Source organism: Pollicipes pollicipes, unplaced genomic scaffold (genome assembly GCF_011947565.3).
Source record: "Pollicipes pollicipes isolate AB1234 unplaced genomic scaffold, Ppol_2.1 Scaffold_4002;HRSCAF=4701_pilon_pilon_pilon, whole genome shotgun sequence".
Classification (NCBI taxonomy): Eukaryota; Metazoa; Arthropoda; class Thecostraca; order Pollicipedomorpha; family Pollicipedidae; genus Pollicipes; species Pollicipes pollicipes.
This window is the reverse complement of record NW_023596420.1, coordinates 8,899,155-8,917,822: the sequence shown is the minus strand read 5'-3', so window position 1 is coordinate 8,917,822 and position 18,668 is coordinate 8,899,155. Positions and strand designations below refer to the sequence as shown.

The following is an 18,668-nucleotide window of genomic DNA, read 5'->3' as shown; positions in this document are numbered from 1 at the left end:
GCCGACCGCACGACGAGCGGCGGGGAGCCGCCGGCGCCGCGCCGGGCTGCGGCTGCGGCGGGCCACACACGCTCAGACCGTCCGGGGCTGGATGGCGGGCCACACACGCTTAGACCGTCCGGGTCCGGACGGCGGGCCACACACGCTCAGACCGTCCGGGTCCGGACGGCGGGCCACACACGCTCAGACCGTCCGGGGCCGGATGGCGGGCCACACACGCTCAGACCGTCCGGGTCTGGATGGCGGGCCACACACACTCAGACCGTCCGGGGCCGGACGCGCCCCAGTCGCTACTGCCGTGATAATGGATTCCCGCCTCCGAGCTCGACGACACCTTCAGAGAGCACGAGCGCGTCGGGTGAAACAGCTTCGGCATCGCCTCACGTGTATCCAATAATGCGGCACATGCACAGGCGGCTAACACGGATCACAGAATGGACGCAGCCCCTGGAACGCGCATTCACTATTGGGAATGCCCGAGGCTGGATGCCGCTGGCACGAAATAAAATACCAACGTTAAAAAAACAACACCAGGGCGCCCACGCAATATAAAAATAGTTCTCGGTGGACCCTGGCCATTTGGGTTGTCGCGCACTCTTACCAGCGCCGAGCAATAAATATGTGTCTATGAGCCGGGAGGCCGCGTTCACATGGGCGCATAGTCAAGCTGTACATGCAGTTGCCGCACTCCGACGCCGGAGAAGATCATGTGTGTGTGACTGACCACGTACTTGGGGTCGGCGTGTGGCGTCACCTCCAGCTTTAGCACGCCGACGTAGACGTCCGAGCAGAGCGTCCAGAAGTGCGGCTCCTGCACGCTCAGCACGCCCTCCAGCTGCGCCACGCGCTGGTAGCAGCCTGGCAGCAGGTGGTCGAGCTCGCGCGGCTGCCGCTGCATCAGGATGCAGACCGACTCGCGGATCAGCGACAGCACCGAGATGGCGATGGTGGTGGCGATGAACATGGAGCAGATCGGGTCGGCGATCATCCAGCCGAACTGGTTCATCAGAATGGCCGACACGATGACGCCCACGCTGCCCAGCGTGTCCGCTAGAATGTGCAGGAACACGCCCTTCATGATCTGCGAGTTGGAGCCCTGCGGCAGCTCGTGGCTGTGTCCGTGGCCGTGACCGTCCCCGCCATGGCCGTCGTGGCTGTGGCCGCCGCCGCCGTGGCTGTGGCCGTGACTCTCGCCGCCGTGGCTGTGGCCGTGGCCGCCGCCGCCGTGGCTGTGGCCGTGGCCACCGTGCTGGAAGACGAAGATGCCCACCAGGTTGACGAGCAGGCCGAGCACAGAGACGACGAAGAGTCGCTCGTGCTTGACCTCTGGCGGCTCCACGGCCCGCTCAACCGCCTCCGAGAAGATGAAGAACGCGATGAAGAGCAGGAACAGGCCGTTGATGAAGCCGCCCAGCACCTCGGCGCGGACGTAGCCGTAGGAGAAGCGCTCGTTGGCGCGCCACCTAGTGATGACGGCCGCCACCAGGCCGGCCAACAGGCCCGTACAGTCGAAGAACATGTGGAAGGCGTCGCTGATCAGACCCAGGCTGTTGGTCGCCACACCGTAGAACAGCTCCACGAATGCAAACGACAGATTCAGGAGCAGGAAGAAAAAGAGGTTCTTGGCATTCTGGTCGGCAAATATGAGCCGCAGCCAGCCGCCCACCCGCTCGGTCAGCCGCTGCCAGAGGCCGTTCCGGTACGGTCGGTCCTTGCTTGATAATGGCAGCATTGCTGTTATCCACAGCTGTCTGCAGAAATAAAAACAAAGGTGTCACATGGCCAGTCAGGCGATACAACCGTGCAGTAGCTGCTGGCACACCTGATACAGCCAGGCAGTATTGTCCCCACTGTGAACGGGGAACCCTAGTGTCCCATGAGATGAGATGGCTGACTGAATTATTTATGGCTATGACTAGGAACATTAGCTCTCCCCTTTCCTTGTCAGCCAAAAAGTATAACCAATGCCTGTAGAATGACACACAGCTGGCCACATGCGCTGATCTGAATGAAGTCAAACAAGGCATCCAAACTTACATGTTTTTGTATGGCAATTGCAAATTGGCCCACATAGAAATATAAGCAGGGAGCTGCATTCACAGCCTGATGGCTCATATGTTATGTCCCTCATAACTATAACAGTATCCAACTGCATCTTACACACATCTTGGCTATCATGAAATGGAACTACTAGTGCTGAAAAGTCTGCCACAATTAATTTCTTGGAACTGGAGTCCTGCACAATCCTGGCCAGGACGGTCAGCTTTCTCCATAGTTCTAAACTATGGTTTCATTAATTCAGCGGGCATTTACATGTCCGTGATAAAACCAAAGAAACTGTAGCATATCTACAGCTAACAGCTGAAACACCCACAGCAGATTGAGTGTTCTTTAGTTATGGTTGGCCAGCTTCAGGCATGGCTTGACATCCACTGGGCTCATCTAATTTGACCATTCTCATTTATGACCACATGCATCAAGACAGACAACTGAGTCCTGAATATAACATGCCCTGAAACTTAATGAAAATGTGACCTTTATGTCAAATATTTTATTGACCTTCCCTAGAGCATACAGGTCTCTGCAGATTTCCTGGAAAAGCTTTGAAGCCAAAACAAACTCAAGACAAGACAACTGAAAACATGTCAAAACTTTCTGCAGATACCCTGGGATTATTATTTTAATGTTCTTCTACAGCATTCATTTATATCAATATTCTTTGATATTATCTTTTAATCTCCAATCATGATCTTCTTCATGACAGGAGCAGGGTCAGTGATATCTGATCATGCTGATTTGCAAGATATTAGGAGCCACCTATAAGCATGCACACCAGGTGAAACACAAATATGTCAGCTGGTGCAGATCATGTGCATCAGGTGAAATATTTGTGGGATAATGCATATATCTAATAGCTATGTACACATCCCTGCAATCTCAGTATCTCAGGATTTGGATTTCCCAGAGTGGCACACACCCCAGGGACATAATTACCTGCAATTCAAATTGGTGTATCATACAAACTTTTTTAAAACATCCATGCACTGACTGATTTAGGAAGATCTGCATAAAATTGAATACATGACTTATTATCCCAAGGACTATATTAAACATGTTCAGTCGAAGGACGCAGTGTATGGGCTACACCAGACTTAAGCCAGACAGCAAAAACTATGTGTTACACTCAACATGACTGATATAACAGCAAAATCATTGCATGCCATCACTTGGAAACCCCCCAGAGTTTAATGTGATCTGCACCAAGTTCAGTGCACAGAGAACCAAAGTTTCTATGAATTGAGATGCTGAAAGGTAAGTTTAGAAAAAGGAACTCAGTTCTTGAAGAAAAAATTACAACGTAAAAATTAAAGGCAACCTGGCCTTGCGTGAGTTTGCACACACAAGAACATGAGGTTGAACACACTGGTGTATATAGTATTGCATGATGCCAGTATACAGCTGGCACAGTACAGATTTCTGGCAGACTGGGGCTTAAGCACTGCTGTAGAAGGCCAGTTAAGTGCATGCCGCTACTTGCAGTACAAGTCCTGAGCCAGTAGGATCCCACACAGATGCACAAGGTAAGGGCTGTCTGCTAACATCGACAGCCCTGCAGTAAAAGCACACATGGTTTCAAACAGCATGTCAGCAGAAAACAACAGCAGCAAAATAAGTTCCTTATAAAATTTTCATACACTAGGTTGCTGCAGTAATATTTTTTGTAGTCTGTGAGTATAATCTGCATATTTTTGAATGAGCTCACCTAGATGACATTTTTTTAAGTCAGGAGTCATTAGTACTCCTGAGTTTTGTGCATGCTATGGGCAGACTTTTACATAAAGATTATTGAAGCAATCATCAACTGGATTCCATTCATATGTTCACATACCACTTTCCATGTTATTCGAAATCCCTCGATGGACACGCTTGTGGGCGGTGACCGTGCTGCCTAGCCACCATATGCACGCTGTGAATAACAAACTGAAGTACTAGTACTTCTTCCTACCACCCATCGCATTGCACTCACCTGGAACTGCTGTTTCGTGTACAGTTTGGGAGTGTCTTAAGTTTATGGAAAATCACTGCAAAACTGCAGAGCCAGCAATCATTTGAGCCTCTGGGTGGAAAATACCGGCGCCCGCCCGCCCACCAGTCACAAAGCGGTGGCTCGGCTAAGAATAACCCACCACACCTGAACTGAATTCATGGAAATTCGGAAGCAGCTCTATCCTTAAATATTAACTTGATACTTCTAGTCGCACTGCCCCCGACACCAAATTCCCACCCGACTTTTATGACAGACCCGCGCGACCCCACTCGTACATATCAACCACGACAATTACGGCGCATCAGCTGTGCTATTGTATACGTAGCCGGAAACGTAAATATGGCTGCGCTCAAACTATTGTACTCATACCCATACATTCTATGTAAAAAAAGAGATGGTTATTGACTATTTTTCAAAATAACACAGCATTTAACTTAATTTATCAAATCTATCAACCATTTAATAGCAAGAAGCATTATGTTCCTATGGTTGGAAAGATAGTTTGAGCGTGGCACAGCTTCAAAAATCTCCACGCGACGGCGCCACTTCCTCTCGTCAACTTCCCGTGCAGGATGGTAAGGCAGTGGGATTTAAATGCTGATTTTTAGACGGTTTTTAGTTCCTGAGCGATGTCAATGTGTCTGTCTGCTTCTTAGCTGAAGCGTTTAGTATTTTGTAGGTATTGATTGTACTGATCTGGCCGGGTACGGCGAAATAAAGCGTCGGGAGTGACCGGTACAATTCTGGTTTGTGTGTAACGGTCCTGGTTTCCTCTTCACAGCCTCCCAAAAAGGATACAAAGGGAGGGAAGGGTGGCTCTGCTAAGCAGCCCCAGAAGACCCAGAAGAAGAAGGAAGGGTCTGGAGGAGGCAAGGCTAAGAAGAAGGTTTGTGGAATTGTGCTCATGCTTTTCATTTGGAGTTAGAATGACGCAACTATGTTCCGTGATTGGAGCGGAAACAATATGCTCATGTGATGTTGAGTTTTTCAGATTTATTGTGTATGTGCACGCATCTGCAACTGCTGTGCAATAGTTGCTGTGTGGGGGATTCATATTTCTGCATAGGGCTATGTTTTGCATGGAATCCTGCCTGTCAATGTGTTTTGAAAGCACTAGGTGCTGGTGTCTGGATCAGGATATATTGCATGATAGTTTTCCATGGTAATGCTTTGGCATGCACCCCAGCCTAGAACAGGGCTATGCCAGGTGTATTTTTGTTACTTATAGCAGAGCTAGCCTCAAACCTACCTGGTCCTGTGTTGACCCAGTAATATAGAATTCACTGACTTCTAGTACCACTGATAGCAACAGCCCACTGTTATGGCCTACATATTGGCTTCTTAAAATGGCTTCTGTCATTAGAAATTGCATGCCAGACATAAGTGTTTAAAAGTCATTGCTTACATACAGCCCCTACAAATCAGAAGGTTTATTTTTGAAACTCTCCTAGCAGGAGGCCCGTTGATAGCCCTTGATTTTGGAGCCAAATGGTTTGGGCGGTGCTGAATATACATGTGGAAGAGTTATTTATGATCCATTAAAGTCTGACCCTGCTTTGAAGCAGGTGTGCATAGTTTGTGATATGCTGTCAACTCTGAAGGGTCAGATAGGTACCACATAGATCACTGTATGCTGTAATTTGAGATAGTAGAGCAATGGTCATAGGTTATGCATGCAAGGCCACACCATGGCCATGCTTATCATATTGCATGTAACCCTAGATTTGCTGCGGCATATACTTCTCCACTGTGGCATAGAGTAGCATACTCCCAAAATAGTTTGTAAATCTTAAGTGCTAATTTTGATAAACATATGCATGAAACCTAACCATATTCTTTGAGGTGCATTTGTGGACTAAAGCTGGACAGCTCAAACATGACAATGTTGAAATTTGAATCTATTTTTGTTGAAGTGTAATGTTTTGTTTGGCATAACAGCAGAGCATGTATGTTCTAATGGTTTTGAACTGCTATTACCATGTCCAATGCCCCAGTTTTACAAAAGTGAAGTCTTCCATGTTTGAATGCAGCCATAACTGATTGCAACACCAAATGCCCATGCATGTACATTGTTCTAAAGACAAAGGTCTCTGGTAACCCTTCTAAGAGAACCACTTGTGACATGGATCATCATTTCACCAGTGTGTCTTTTCTTTTTTTTTGCAGAAGTGGTCCAAGGGAAAGGTCCGTGACAAGCTCAACAACTTGGTGTTGTTTGACAAGGCCACTTATGACAAGCTGTACAAGGAGGTGCCCTCGTACAAGCTGATCACGCCGTCGGTTGTGAGTGAGCGTCTGAAGGTGCGGGGCTCGCTGGCACGCGCTGCCCTCCAGGAGCTCCACGCCAAAGGTCAGTGTTCGCGTACGACCCTGCAGCGAGCCGGTCGCCCCACCCAGCATCAATGGAAGGCCAAAAATATGTTCTGTTTCACTACCATGGAAGATGTGGCTTCTTTGTCCTAGAGTGCCAGAGCTGCTGGTTGTACTTTTAAGCATTATCAAGTCGTGTCTTCATATTCAGACAATATTCCATCTTTAGTTTACTGTACTGAAAAGATGGCATTTCAAGCTGTGATTATGGTCATAAAGGACTCACAATTGTGGATCAAACTGAGTATGCATAAGCTGTTACAGTGAACCTAGAGGGTACACACAATGAATGTCACATTCTGAATAAGCAGGAAGTATTTTTGTGATCCACTGTTCTTCATTTTTTGCTCATGCCCATTCCCTGCCTGTGCATTACAAACAGGTCTGTTTTTATTGGTGTTTGCGTAGCATTGGCATTCCGCTGCTGTCCAAAGTGCCTGGCCTGTGACTGCCCAGTTATTTGCTTGTGTGGCGTACTGGCTCGCGGTGGGCACTGATAGCGCCTGCCGTGTCTCAGGTCTGATCAAGCTGGTCACCAAACACCACGCACAGATGATCTACACGCGGTCAACGGTGGTGGAGGACGAGGAGAAAGCCTAAATGTTCCATCCCTGTTCATGCAAATAAATAAGTGAAAAAACACCGAACCTTTATGTGCAGTTGGGAGCTTGGATTGAGCCGAGGTTCTATGCGAGTGTGCGTGACGTGTAAACGTCTTGCGTAGTTTCTGGTGTGGGGCGTGCGAGGCGTGAACTATGAGACGTGAACTAGCCGTTGCTTCAACCCTTTTACACGGCCTTGCGGTGCAAATGCCCTCGCCATAAGTTAGAGCCATTGATGCTCGATTGCCAATGTGGTGATTTGGTTTCATGGTCAACGACCGTTGCATTGCACTCTTAGTCTATGTCGGTGACTAAGTGTGGGTTGCGGAAAGGCTGCATGCATATTTACGCGCTAGAGGAAAATCTTGATGCAATGGCATTGGAGACTCGTTTATAATTGCGCGCATTCAGAATAATTAAAATATTCCAAAAAATGAAGTGCGTATGTCCGGTACGAGTTCCCGTCCTCAACTAGCGCAGTGTGCGTACTGGATGGCGTAACTGACGATTCCGCTGGGAGCGCGACATGGTGATATTGAGAATGCGACGGTCCGGAGTCTGCACCGAGAAGGGACTGGTGGGAGTGCACACCAGGGATAGTACTGCGGAAGGTTCATGCTGAGGACGACCCGGTCCAGTCATCACCAGAGTTTGGACTGAGAAACACTGGGCCGGCACTGAGAAGACTGCTGAGAACGCGCGACGACAATGTATGTGTGCGTTTCAAATCAGTACCAGAAACGAGTCACTGGGGATTTGCACGAGTATCGCAAGGGATCGTACTGAGTGGGGGGCGGCCGAGAGTCGACTGGGAGCTATGGGACTACGGACCACGGAACGTGCAACCACGCGTGCGACGTACTGCGCGCGTTGCATGTTCAGGACGGATGCCGGCCAAATTGAGAATGTGCCTACCGCGAGTCCACGCTGGACGCGAGCCTTCTGTCCGCACTGTGCCGGACAATCGTTAGTCCGTGCCGGGCACGAGGCTGTCTGAAATCCGATTCAGCAAGGCCGACAGCATTGTCTGCGAACGGGACTGTTGATAGCACAGAGGGATGCGAACGCCTATTGTCGGTGAGCGCGCGAATACCGCGATTCTGCGCTGAGAACGATGATTCTGAGAAGGCACAGAGGCCTGCGAGCAGCTCCCGTGCTGACGCGCTGGAATGGGTGGCGTGGGCCGACTGCCAGTGGGCGTCAGTATTTATAGGCGGTGAGTACGAGCCGGGCACGGCAGGGCGGACGGCAGTCCCGCAGACGGTGTGGCGCCGCGCACGCGGCCGGCGCTCCGGCCCGCGGCTCACGGTGCGACCGGGGACGGACCGTTCACGCGGCGCGCAGATACAGCCCGCCTCGCTCACAGCGGCCACCCGTCTTGCCTGCGCGGGTGCACTGACGCTGACACGACGCGTCAATGGCCGAGGCTATGCCGGTGTCGGACGCGCAGCGGGAGGGAGAGAGTGGCGCCCGGCCTGAGACGCCGCACCTGACGGAGGACGAGTCGCTGCCCGACCTGGAGCAGGCCGAGGCCAGGTCAGTTCTGTCTGGAACGCAGGCCACCACCAGAGCTCAGCCTGCTGGCCCAGGAACAGCTTTGCGGCCAAACCATTTGTTTGTGTCTTTGTAAACGCTCGCCGCAACATGTGCGGAACGCTGAAGGCGCTGGACAGCCATGCCGCAACCCTGAGCGTGAAAACAGCGCCCCGGCTGGCGTGCGGTAGTGATGCGATCGTCCCACTGGACTACCGAAAGACCCTGGCATCACCATTGCAGCGCATTGTGTGGATGGCCGACAAAGCGGAGGACGCCGTGTGAGACAGGACGTGCAATTTTTGCTTGAAAATCTGTTCGTCGTAACTCCTTGCATCACCGGAAAATGGTATCGCCTCACGCTGCTCCTAGGAAGGAAATTGAGACTTGCGTTCAGCCCAGCCGGTTTACTTCCGTGGTCATGTAATCGACAGCTACGTAGAGAGGTCAAGGGTGCATCGCAGGGTACATCACGTCAAACGTGTATCTTGAACTCGAGGGCTAGTACTCAGAGGGCTCACAATGTCAGGGCTCAGACTGGCTTGATAGTGAGGCCCGCAGAACGTAGGGAACGCCGACACAAAACTTGCCCTGAGCCCAGCGCACCTAAGAAGATTCGCCCGAGCGCGAGGGGCCGCTGTGTGCCGACCTGCGTGATACGACACGGGTACCATGTGCACGGCAAATATGAGTAACACGCACAGCAAAGTTGCGCTGTGCTGATTTTACGGTAAAGCTGTAAGAGCGCACAACCGATCGTCTTACGAGCTACATTTACAATTGGTACTGAAGCATTTACAGTTCGTACTGTCTCGAAACCTATCCGGCCGGATTCGCTAATTTCTTTACCATGACCGAGTTAAACTTAGTATCGTAAGCTTAGCAAACATCGTACACAAATTTTAGTATCACATCTCCTCGTACGAAAATACTATATCATGAGAAGTTCATGCACGCAACGCTTCGATGTTATATTTTTTCGCATACGCATTTCTTTGTACCTCGTTTCTTGGCATGCTCGGTTCCTTATGTTGCATGTCTTGTGCTTTATTGGTGTACACATCTTTCTATCCATCGCATTTTTCGCGTGCGCAGTCCTTAACCACTTTGCTTACACTTCCAGTGTAAGCAAAATAGTGTCAAATGGGGCTGGCGTACTGTCCAGGTGCAGACGTCCCTGATAAGACAAGATCGCGGCCTACTGGAAAGTTTCCACGAAAGCTCGTATGGGAGGCCATCACCCGAAAGGGGTATCCTGACCGGTGGTATGTCCGAGCGCGGTAAGTGGGCCTGAGGCCACGCACAGCCAGACGTAAAGACTAGAGGAATCACTGTTTTGCCTGCTAGAAGGAAACCCCGATGGCGGACATGTGCTCCGGCCGGACCAGACTGACGTTTGTGACGTCGGCGAGGCTCACGGGCTCCTGGAGAAGTATCGAGTGCCCCTGTGGCATATGGTGTACGGACTTCGGCATGTTACCGGCGGGGTAACTACTCCCTTTGAAAGGACGTCCGTCCATACGAGAGGCTTCCGTGGTAGATTTTCGGTAGGGCGAGGGACGTCTGTAAAGATTTCTGATAAGGCAAGTTAGATTTAAATGTTCGGCATTAAGTCCTGATGTCCGAGTGTGACCTGTTGCGCCCAGTTGTCATAGGTGCTGGAGCGCGCCCTAAGGCTATAGATTTGGCTTTAGGCAGCCAATATATAAGTTATGGAGAAGGATGTGGATTGCCTACATTCGGCACCATTTCAATGCACTTAGCGTTTATTTTAGCGTTGAAAAAGACAATCTTAGGGCGACTGATCCGTCTTAAAGACACGCTTCGCGTTAGCCACGTGTTCTTAGCCCCTTCATTTGGACGGTTTACCTTAATGACTTACTCATATTCCACAGACCTGAAATAAGTGCATAGATAACGCGTAAGTTAAACCGCCCGGGACAGCAAGCTGGTGGGCTCACAAACTCCGCCATTTCTAGGTTCAATGGGAACAAATGGAAAGAATACATGTCGGCAGAGCGATGCAGACAACAGATAGTTAAGATTCCTTACGCCACGCGTGAATAGTTTTACAATTAATACCGGATAATTCCGTAGAAATGTTGGTTCAACTTTACCAGATTTTGGGGAATAGATTGTTACTTATGCCCCCTACCGCAAGCAGCATTTTGGCTACGTGCCAGTGTTGGTCAAATAGATATAGAAATAGAAACGGGAATTGAATAAACGGCAAAACCGCGAAATACTTTATATCGACGAGAACAGAGATTGAAAATCAAAAGATAAGGTGTGCAATAAGAGACCGTAGGGCAAAGCAATGTTTTTATTCACTGACTTTCAGTCTCACCGAGACCTTTTTGAAATGTTTCATTGAAGCATCTCGTTAAAAGCAGTTGGGAGCGCTCGGTCTGACCTCAAGGCGAAATAAATTCATATTCGTGATCTCAGGCTGATTTTGAGGCCACCGGTGGTAGCCAAAGCGACAAGGCTCAAAGTACAATGACAAAAAGCAAAATATATACAGTATTCAAACCATACCAAGTCGCTTTAGCCGACGAGCATCTAAATTAAGATATTGGAAAGATTATTTGTACCCTACAAACCTTCAGCACAGGTTAGGTTAGGTCAGATAAGCGTTCTAAAACGGTGCACTTGTACGAATCACTCACTGATCGTCAGATGCACAAGTAATATCTCTCTCCCTGCCAATGAACACATTTTACGGCTGATTTACGCCTGTAAATGTGCTTATAAGAAACCGAAGAAATAAAAGATACCAAGCTTTATTTCAAACTCACCCAAAGGTCAGCCAGGATGAACCGCAATCCAATTTCTAGATCAGCGGAAAAAGCCAAAGCTCTGCAGGAACCCACATGGACAGTTAAGTCCTCTCCGGGTCAAATCAGGTCGGGAAGTCTAAGGGCGCCCATGTGAGATCAAGCGAGGTCACGCCCTGTTCAACTCCTGCTGTCTCCAGGTGTAGTTTAAACTGATGGACCATGACTGACCGACTATGCCTCAAGCATCCTGAACCATGATTAATGGGCTACGCCTCAAGCATCCTTTCAGCCAACTCACAACAGTAGCTTTAGTGAAGCGATTGCTGATGCTGTTGCTAACGGTATAGTGAAAAGCTAGTTGCTCATCAGTTGTGAGGCGGCCGCGTGTCAGTTTTGCAAACCTCTTTAGCCGATAGGTGAGCTCTACTTCCCGGTCAGAAAAGAACACTGGTGGGCACCCCCGCGGCTCCCTGACATCGACAGGCAGACAGATCGTCCTCCTCAGCACATGCTGCTTTTCCGCGCCCTAAACGAGTTGACAGCCCGTTTCAATGCATCGTTCGACCACCGTGTGGGCAAGTTGCTCCAATTAACTACAAAAGAAAGCTCCACTTTAAGATGCAGGACTGGGACATGAAAACACAGCAAAGAGACGAGCTTTCGTTTAATAGCAGGTGAGGGTCTATGGCCGTGGCTGGAGGTGGCGTGGGCCTCAGTGGTTCGCCCACCTATCACCACCCCCTCCTTACGAGGTCACTCGCGCCTGCGTAGGCCTCCGGCGCCAGCGCTGCCGCACGCCGCGCGTGTTGTGCAAACGGCCTGTCTGCTGAGCACGCCGGCGCCGCGGGTTTGACAGCGGCGACCAGCGGCAGGAATGCAGAGGCCGGATGTTGGAGCCGGCCAGCGAGCGGCCGCTGCCAGCGGCGCCTCCGCAGGGATCGTTGGCGTGGTGACGAGCGTCGCGCAGCCCGGTCGCCGCCGCGGGACGTGCCGAGTCCTCTCATGGATTTGGAACCTGTCACCAGTGGTGACGAGCGGCGCGCAGCCCGGTCGCCGCCGCGGGACGTGCCGAGTCCTCTCATGGATTTGGAACCTGTCGCCAGTGGTGACGAGCGTCGCGCAGCCCGGTCGCCGCCGCGGGACGTGCCGAGTCCTCTCATGGATTTGGAACCTGTCACCAGTGGTGACGAGCGTCGCGCAGCCCGGTCGCCGCCGCGGGACGTGCCGAGTCCTCTCATGGACTTGGAACCTGTCACCAGTGGTGACGAGCGCCGCGCAACCCGGTCGCCGCCGCGGGACGTGCCGAGTCCTCTCATGGATTTGGAACCTGTCACCAGTGGTGACGAGCGCCGCGCAACCCGGTCGCCGCCGCGGGACGTGCCGAGTCCTCTCATGGATTTGGAACCTGTCACCAGTGGTGACGAGCGTCGCGCAGCCCGGTCGCCGCCGCGGGACGTGCCGAGTCCTCTCATGGACTTGGAACCTGTCACCAGTGGTGACGAGCGTCGCGCAGCCCGGTCGCCGCCGCGGGACGTGCTGAGTCCTCTCATGGATTTGGAACCTGTCACCAGTTCTCAGTTCCGCTGCTCGAGAGCGGGGCCATTACGAACATCTTGTTATCTCCGCAGAATGACGTTGACGGAAATACTGAGCTGAGTTCTGTAGAACTCACTTGTACAGCATGAGTGCAATGCACTTCCTTTGGCGATCTCTCGCTGATGAAGGCGGCGATGCTTGCCCGCTCTCCATCGGCATGCGAGGAGGCGAATAAGCGACAGACTGGGGAATACGCGTGATATCGCCACAGCCGTCAAGCAAAGTAACATGTATTATGCCGTGGACGGCCCCGTCCGTGGTTTCGGCCGCGCGTCCCCGCTTCCACCTACAGCGTTCTGCCGTGGGCCGGGCGTGCCCTCGCAGCACATCGGCCTGAGTTTCTCCTCATCTGCTGGCAGGCGGCTGTCTGTTCTGCCGCAGTGCCGCGTCGTTTCCGCCCGTCTCGGCCATCTGTCGAGGCGTGACGGATGGGGACCGCGGGCTGGTTCGCCTCGGCGGCGGGGCGGACAGCCAACGTCGACAGGGAATGACAGGTGGGAAGACGCCGGAGACGGCTTGTTTGTGCCGTTTCCTATTCGGCCGATCCCTACTTCCGCGGTCCGCCAAGCTCTCAGCGTGGGACCGCGTGCTGAAACGCAATCGCGGGGGCCCGCGCGACGTTCGAGCAGGGAACCATCGCTCCCGTTGCGTGCTGCACCGCCGCGTCAGCCATGAAGCGGCGCTGACTCGACGTCCGCCCTCTTGTCGCTGTGCTCCTCTCCGCTCCTCCACGGGCTATGCCCGCTGGATGCTTTGAGGGCTGATAGCGGACGTCGCGGAGCTCGTGCTGACTGTCGCTGGCCGTGCGGCCGAGGTCCGGACACCGAGCCGAGCCAACGCTTGCCGACGGGCGGGCGGCGGCAGTGTCAGCGCCGCGTCCTGAGCTGGCGGCAATGAGACGCTGCGGGCCGGGGCCGCGTCCCGAGCTGGTGGCAGTGAGACGCCGCAGGCCGGGGACGCGTCCCGAGCTGGCGGCAGTGAGACGCTGTGAGCCGGAGCCGCGTCCCGAGCTGGCGGGAGTGAGACGCCACATGCCGCCGGGGCCGGACGCCACATGTGGCTGCTCTCGTCGTCTGTCTCTGCGTCATGGCGGTACCGGAGACGTTGGTGTGGCTGGCGCACCAGATTATCTGTAAGAATATCCCCATCCAAAACAAAGTGGCAGTGGCGGTTCAGCGCTATGCGCTGGGCGTTCGCCATTCCTGCACTTATTTTTTGCCCCTGCTATCCGGGAATGGCAGTCCGGACTTGAAATTTGAGTGCTGTTATGCTCACGGGCAGTATTGAGGCGTTCGTGACGCCCGGAAACGCGACTGTTCCTCGTGATAATGACAATCTTGAAAAGACGCCTCATTGCTCAGCGACGGACCCTGTCTTCAACTAGCCTAGATGCTGACCTGGTCAACGACCACCCTTTATATTGATCTGACATCGCAGCCCGACAGAGTAACACTTCAAACCACGCCACTCTTTCAGCCGGCCTTGATGTTAGCCAGAGGACATTGTGCCGAGAGGTCCCCAACAACGAGCACCAATAGGCATGGTGGTGGCGCTGCTGCATGTTGCTGGGTCCATGGTCCGGTCGCTGAGCGTCGCGCGGTTATGGGTAAGACCGCCTGATGTCCAGCGGCTCACATGCTGCGGCTGCTGGACGTTACTCGTGCCGAGGCGGCTGGGAATGCCGCTCTCCGTACAGAGACGAGCGTGCCGGCTGCCGGCGACTGGCCCGAACCCGCCTCCTGCAGACGACCGTCCCGACCCTGCCTCCTGCAGACGACCGTCCCGACCCTGCCTCCTGCAGACGACCGGCCCGACCCCGCCTCATGCAGACGACCGTCCCGACCCCGCCTCCTCCTGCAGAACGACCGTCCCGACCCCGACCCCTGCAGACGACCGCCCGTCCCCGCCTCCTGCAGACGACCGGCCCGACCCTGCCTCCTGCAGACGACCGTCCCGACCCCAACCACTGCAGACGACCGGCCCGTCCCCGCCTCCTGCAGACGACCGTCCCGACCCCGCCTCCTGTAGACGACCGGCCCGACCCCGCCTCCTGTAGACGACCGGCCCGACCCCGCCTCCTGCGGGCGTCGGGCCACCGGTGGCCTGGCCGGGCACGGGCGGCCGTCTGGCCGCCTCGCAGCTGTCCATTGTCCCCTGCCAGCGGCCAGCGACCGAAATACGCGACACCGGCAGCCGTGGAGTGCCGGCCTGGCGCGGCGCCGGTGGCTACCGACGGCACGGCCGCAGCGGCGCCGGCCTCCGCTGCTGCCTGGCCGATAGGGAGTCGCGGGCCTATCTGGCAGTGTCACCCCATGGATTAGTCCGGGAAGCTTGAAATTGCGGATGTCAGTTGACATACTGTTAGGTCCATCAATAAGTTTTTCGCGGAGTGCAAAGCTTTTGAAGCTAATGGCTCTTTCTGAACCATAAGCACCGCTGGAGGCGCTTGGCACGTTGGATGGCTGCTTGATGTTGCTGTTGTACCAGTATCCCCTGCTTTTTTGAAACCGCTCAACGTCAGCATAGGAACTCATGATACCAGAAAAAAATTACAGAGAGGTCTCTTGGGCTTAAAGCACGTACAGCACAGCCATTAAAGGCCAGGCATCAGGGCAAACGAAACTATAGCCCCAGCTGTGCTGCCCCAGTCATTTTGCGATGTACGCAATTCGCCTGCCGTAGATACTTCACTCGTTTTCTGAACCCTCATGTATTTTTTGTTCAACGTCTATGTGCCATCAAATATCTATACGTTTGTTCTGTTTATTACGTTAAATGTCTGCATGTCTATATGTCTCATGAGTTTGTTTTACTACTTAGACGACATTCTCACCAGGATGTAGGGACATAGACGATCGCGACCCCAGTGTATCATGTGCATGCTGCATACGCGCACTAAAGGAAAACAAGAACCGTTGATAAAGTATGCATGAGTTCGAAGTGTTAGTTGATTTTTCGAAGATGTTGCATCCCTAAATGACCTACACATTACTAGTCTAATGCATTTTCCTGATGGTGTTCGGATGCGTAGCAAGACAGCGTGCCTGACCTTGAATAAGCCGTCTGAGAGCAAAACTGGAGAACGGTCAGACCGCCCCCACCCCCCCCCGCGGCCGCCTGCCGTCGCGGGGTGGATCCCTGGCACCGCGCCGCCTGTTGCTGGCCCATTCCAGATAGGGAGGACATTTCACCAGGCGAGGCTGGACGCACATCAGGGGTACTGGCACGCACTTGTGAAACAACCATCTAGCTGTGAGCACAGCCACGGCCTGATGGAGACGACATGAGACGGTCTCGACTGTTGGCTGCCGTTCTATGGTGTGGAGACGGTCTCGACTGTCAGCTGCCGGCTGGAGGTTGGAGTCGGCATCGCGATACTGTCCCGTGCCGCTATTCGGGCCAACCGACACAACCGGTGGTGGCGCAGTAGTACATAGATATCATATATATATATATAGATAATATAGATATATATATATAGATATATATATATATGTATATATATTATAGATATCCATCTCTAGATGTATATGTAGATTGTATATGTTGTACAGGTGGCCCGTCGTGGCTTTTTGGCTGCCTCAAGCGGCGTCCTGCCGCCGGCGTCCGCCACGCGGATATTGAGTCAGGGCCCTTAGCGGCGCTGTCGCTGCGCCGTAAACTTAACAACTATTAGATTACGTTTACACGATCGAAAACGACTACTGAGAACACTGTAAAGTAACGATTGGAATTCACGATTAATAATAATAATAACCCTATCTACAATCGACGCGGATTAAGTGGATAATTACAAAGGCCGAAAATAACACATATTAAATATTTGACACACGCTCAAGATATGACGCAGATGACTTTACATACCAACGCCATGCGGCAAGCATGCGCAAGGTCAGAGGACTTCATTACAACGCTACCGTGGTTTGACCACCACAGTAAGGCACGAAACTTGGCAAGGCAACAGTTTGATCCGCTTGAGAACCCCATTCCTCTCCTCAAAGATCGGTCGATCTCGCCTAGCCTCAAGAACCTTGTCCGAGTTCACATTCTCCCCATTTTCACTCGGGCCTTCGGCTTGAAGTTCCGGGTCGAACGCCCACGATCGGAACAATTCTGAATGGCGTCCTCCTATGCGGTTTCGTAACCACGGGCAATGCGTGACCTCCGGTAGGAGGAGTTCCTGGAGACGCACCCGCTCAGAGGATAGGTTCGACCTGGATATCGTCACCCCCAACCCCTCCTCAAGCTGGTTTCCAAGGAGCTGGAGCACACGGAGAAGGATCCGAGTCAGTTCGCAGCCGGGACGATTCCCGACAGACACTGACGTCCAAATCAGTGGGGCTGCTGTGGCGGCATTCCTGGGCCGGTACTCACACGAATACACTATGACCGGCCTAAGATGCTTCAGCTCCTCCGGCAACTGGCGGCTCTTCGCAATGGGGCGAGTCTCACTTCAAGCGCAACTACGCTGGTGGTGTCGATCGATGGCAAGGGGCCTGGAACAACAGCTTCCCGCTCACAGCTGGTGGGCGGCGTCATGAAAAGCTACTCTCGTCTCGTACTATGATGAGAAGATCCTGGAGGCTGCCCATGAGGCGTATGAGCACGACCTGCTTCTACTCCATTGCTGGACAGCAATTCATCGACTACTGGTTTGGGCAGGATGGGGGCATTGAGGGCCTCAGTCAAGACACCTGGGTGTGGGTGTATCTCGTGATGTGTCACTCTCCATCTTCGACCAGCGGGAGTACAAGCATACCCTCCTGTCGTGGAGACGACTTCCGGGCATATGTGAGCATCCCGGACGCAGTGGTCGCGAAGCAGGGGATGGCTCGCATCAAATCAGATATGATACGAGCGCTCAAGGCTGGACTCTCGGCGTACAGCCTGGAAGTCAAGGAGCACGACTCCTTCAGATTGTCAGTGTTCGGGACGTACAAGAAAGTGACGTCCGTGGACAGTATCATCCCCAACAGCGCTCCACAAGGTCATGAAGACCCACTCCACCATGGATGTAATCATTCCATCACTAGACTCATTTGTGGGGACCTGCCTCTCAAGCGCTCACGGTGCCTGTGCCACAGCTTCCAACGTGAACCGCGGCCTATGCCACGGCTTGGTTCTGGGTGCTGTACCACGTTTACAGCCACGAGCAGTATCGAGGACTTTCGGACACGCAGTTCTCCGCGCTCCTCCTGGCCCCAGCCCTCTCGGAGTTTTCCCTGCTGAGCCCTGACAACATGGCGATCCGCGCCACGGCCGATCAACCTCCGAGTTCATCGATCTGCTCACAACGTGTAGGAGAGTGGATCCTGATTTCTCTGCAAAGCTCGAACACTTCCTCTACCAGCCTATGGGAGCCCGGTATCCGGAACGCGACCCAGCACCTGCGCTGGTCCAACTGCTGAAGAACCCCTATGGCCTGCCGATCCAGCTTCCTACGATGCCCCTCACTGTTCTCAGGCGAAACATGAAACCATTCCTAGCCAAGATCGCCAAGAATGAGCTAATCAGGGAGATCATCATGTGTGCTGACGTCGCAACCGGCCAAGATTTCGCGCGGTTCACGGCCCGCTCTCCTGTCTGGTCGGCGACTCTGGCCTCCGAGGTCTATGGTCAAAGCCCGCTAGCCCTGCTCGACGACTTCCTGACCAAGTTCGAATCAGGACGTTTGATCCTAAACTTCTTCCTGGCTGCTCAGGTAGGTAAAGTACAGGTGCGGCGGACCTTCAATTACGC

General features: G+C 53.1%; 2 protein-coding genes across 2 annotated transcripts; one reads left to right on the top strand and one right to left on the bottom strand.

Annotated features, from left to right (window-relative positions):
• Positions 1-382: 382 nt before the first annotated feature.
• LOC119093736 (zinc transporter 7-like) lies at positions 383-4,337 on the bottom strand. Its single transcript, XM_037216742.1, has 2 exons — positions 4,028-4,337; positions 383-1,751 (listed from the first exon to the last, which is right to left on the bottom strand). The coding sequence occupies exon 2, from the start codon at positions 1,730-1,732 to the stop codon at positions 647-649; it is 1,086 nt and encodes a 361-aa protein (XP_037072637.1). The 5' UTR covers positions 1,733-1,751; positions 4,028-4,337; the 3' UTR covers positions 383-646.
• Positions 4,338-4,586: 249 nt separating this feature from the next.
• LOC119093737 (40S ribosomal protein S25-like) lies at positions 4,587-7,060 on the top strand. The gene is made up of 4 exons (XM_037216743.1): positions 4,587-4,623; positions 4,830-4,934; positions 6,215-6,398; positions 6,936-7,060. The coding sequence occupies exons 1-4, from the start codon at positions 4,621-4,623 to the stop codon at positions 7,016-7,018; spliced, it is 375 nt and encodes a 124-aa protein (XP_037072638.1). The 5' UTR covers positions 4,587-4,620; the 3' UTR covers positions 7,019-7,060.
• The last annotated feature ends 11,608 nt before the right edge of the window (positions 7,061-18,668 follow it).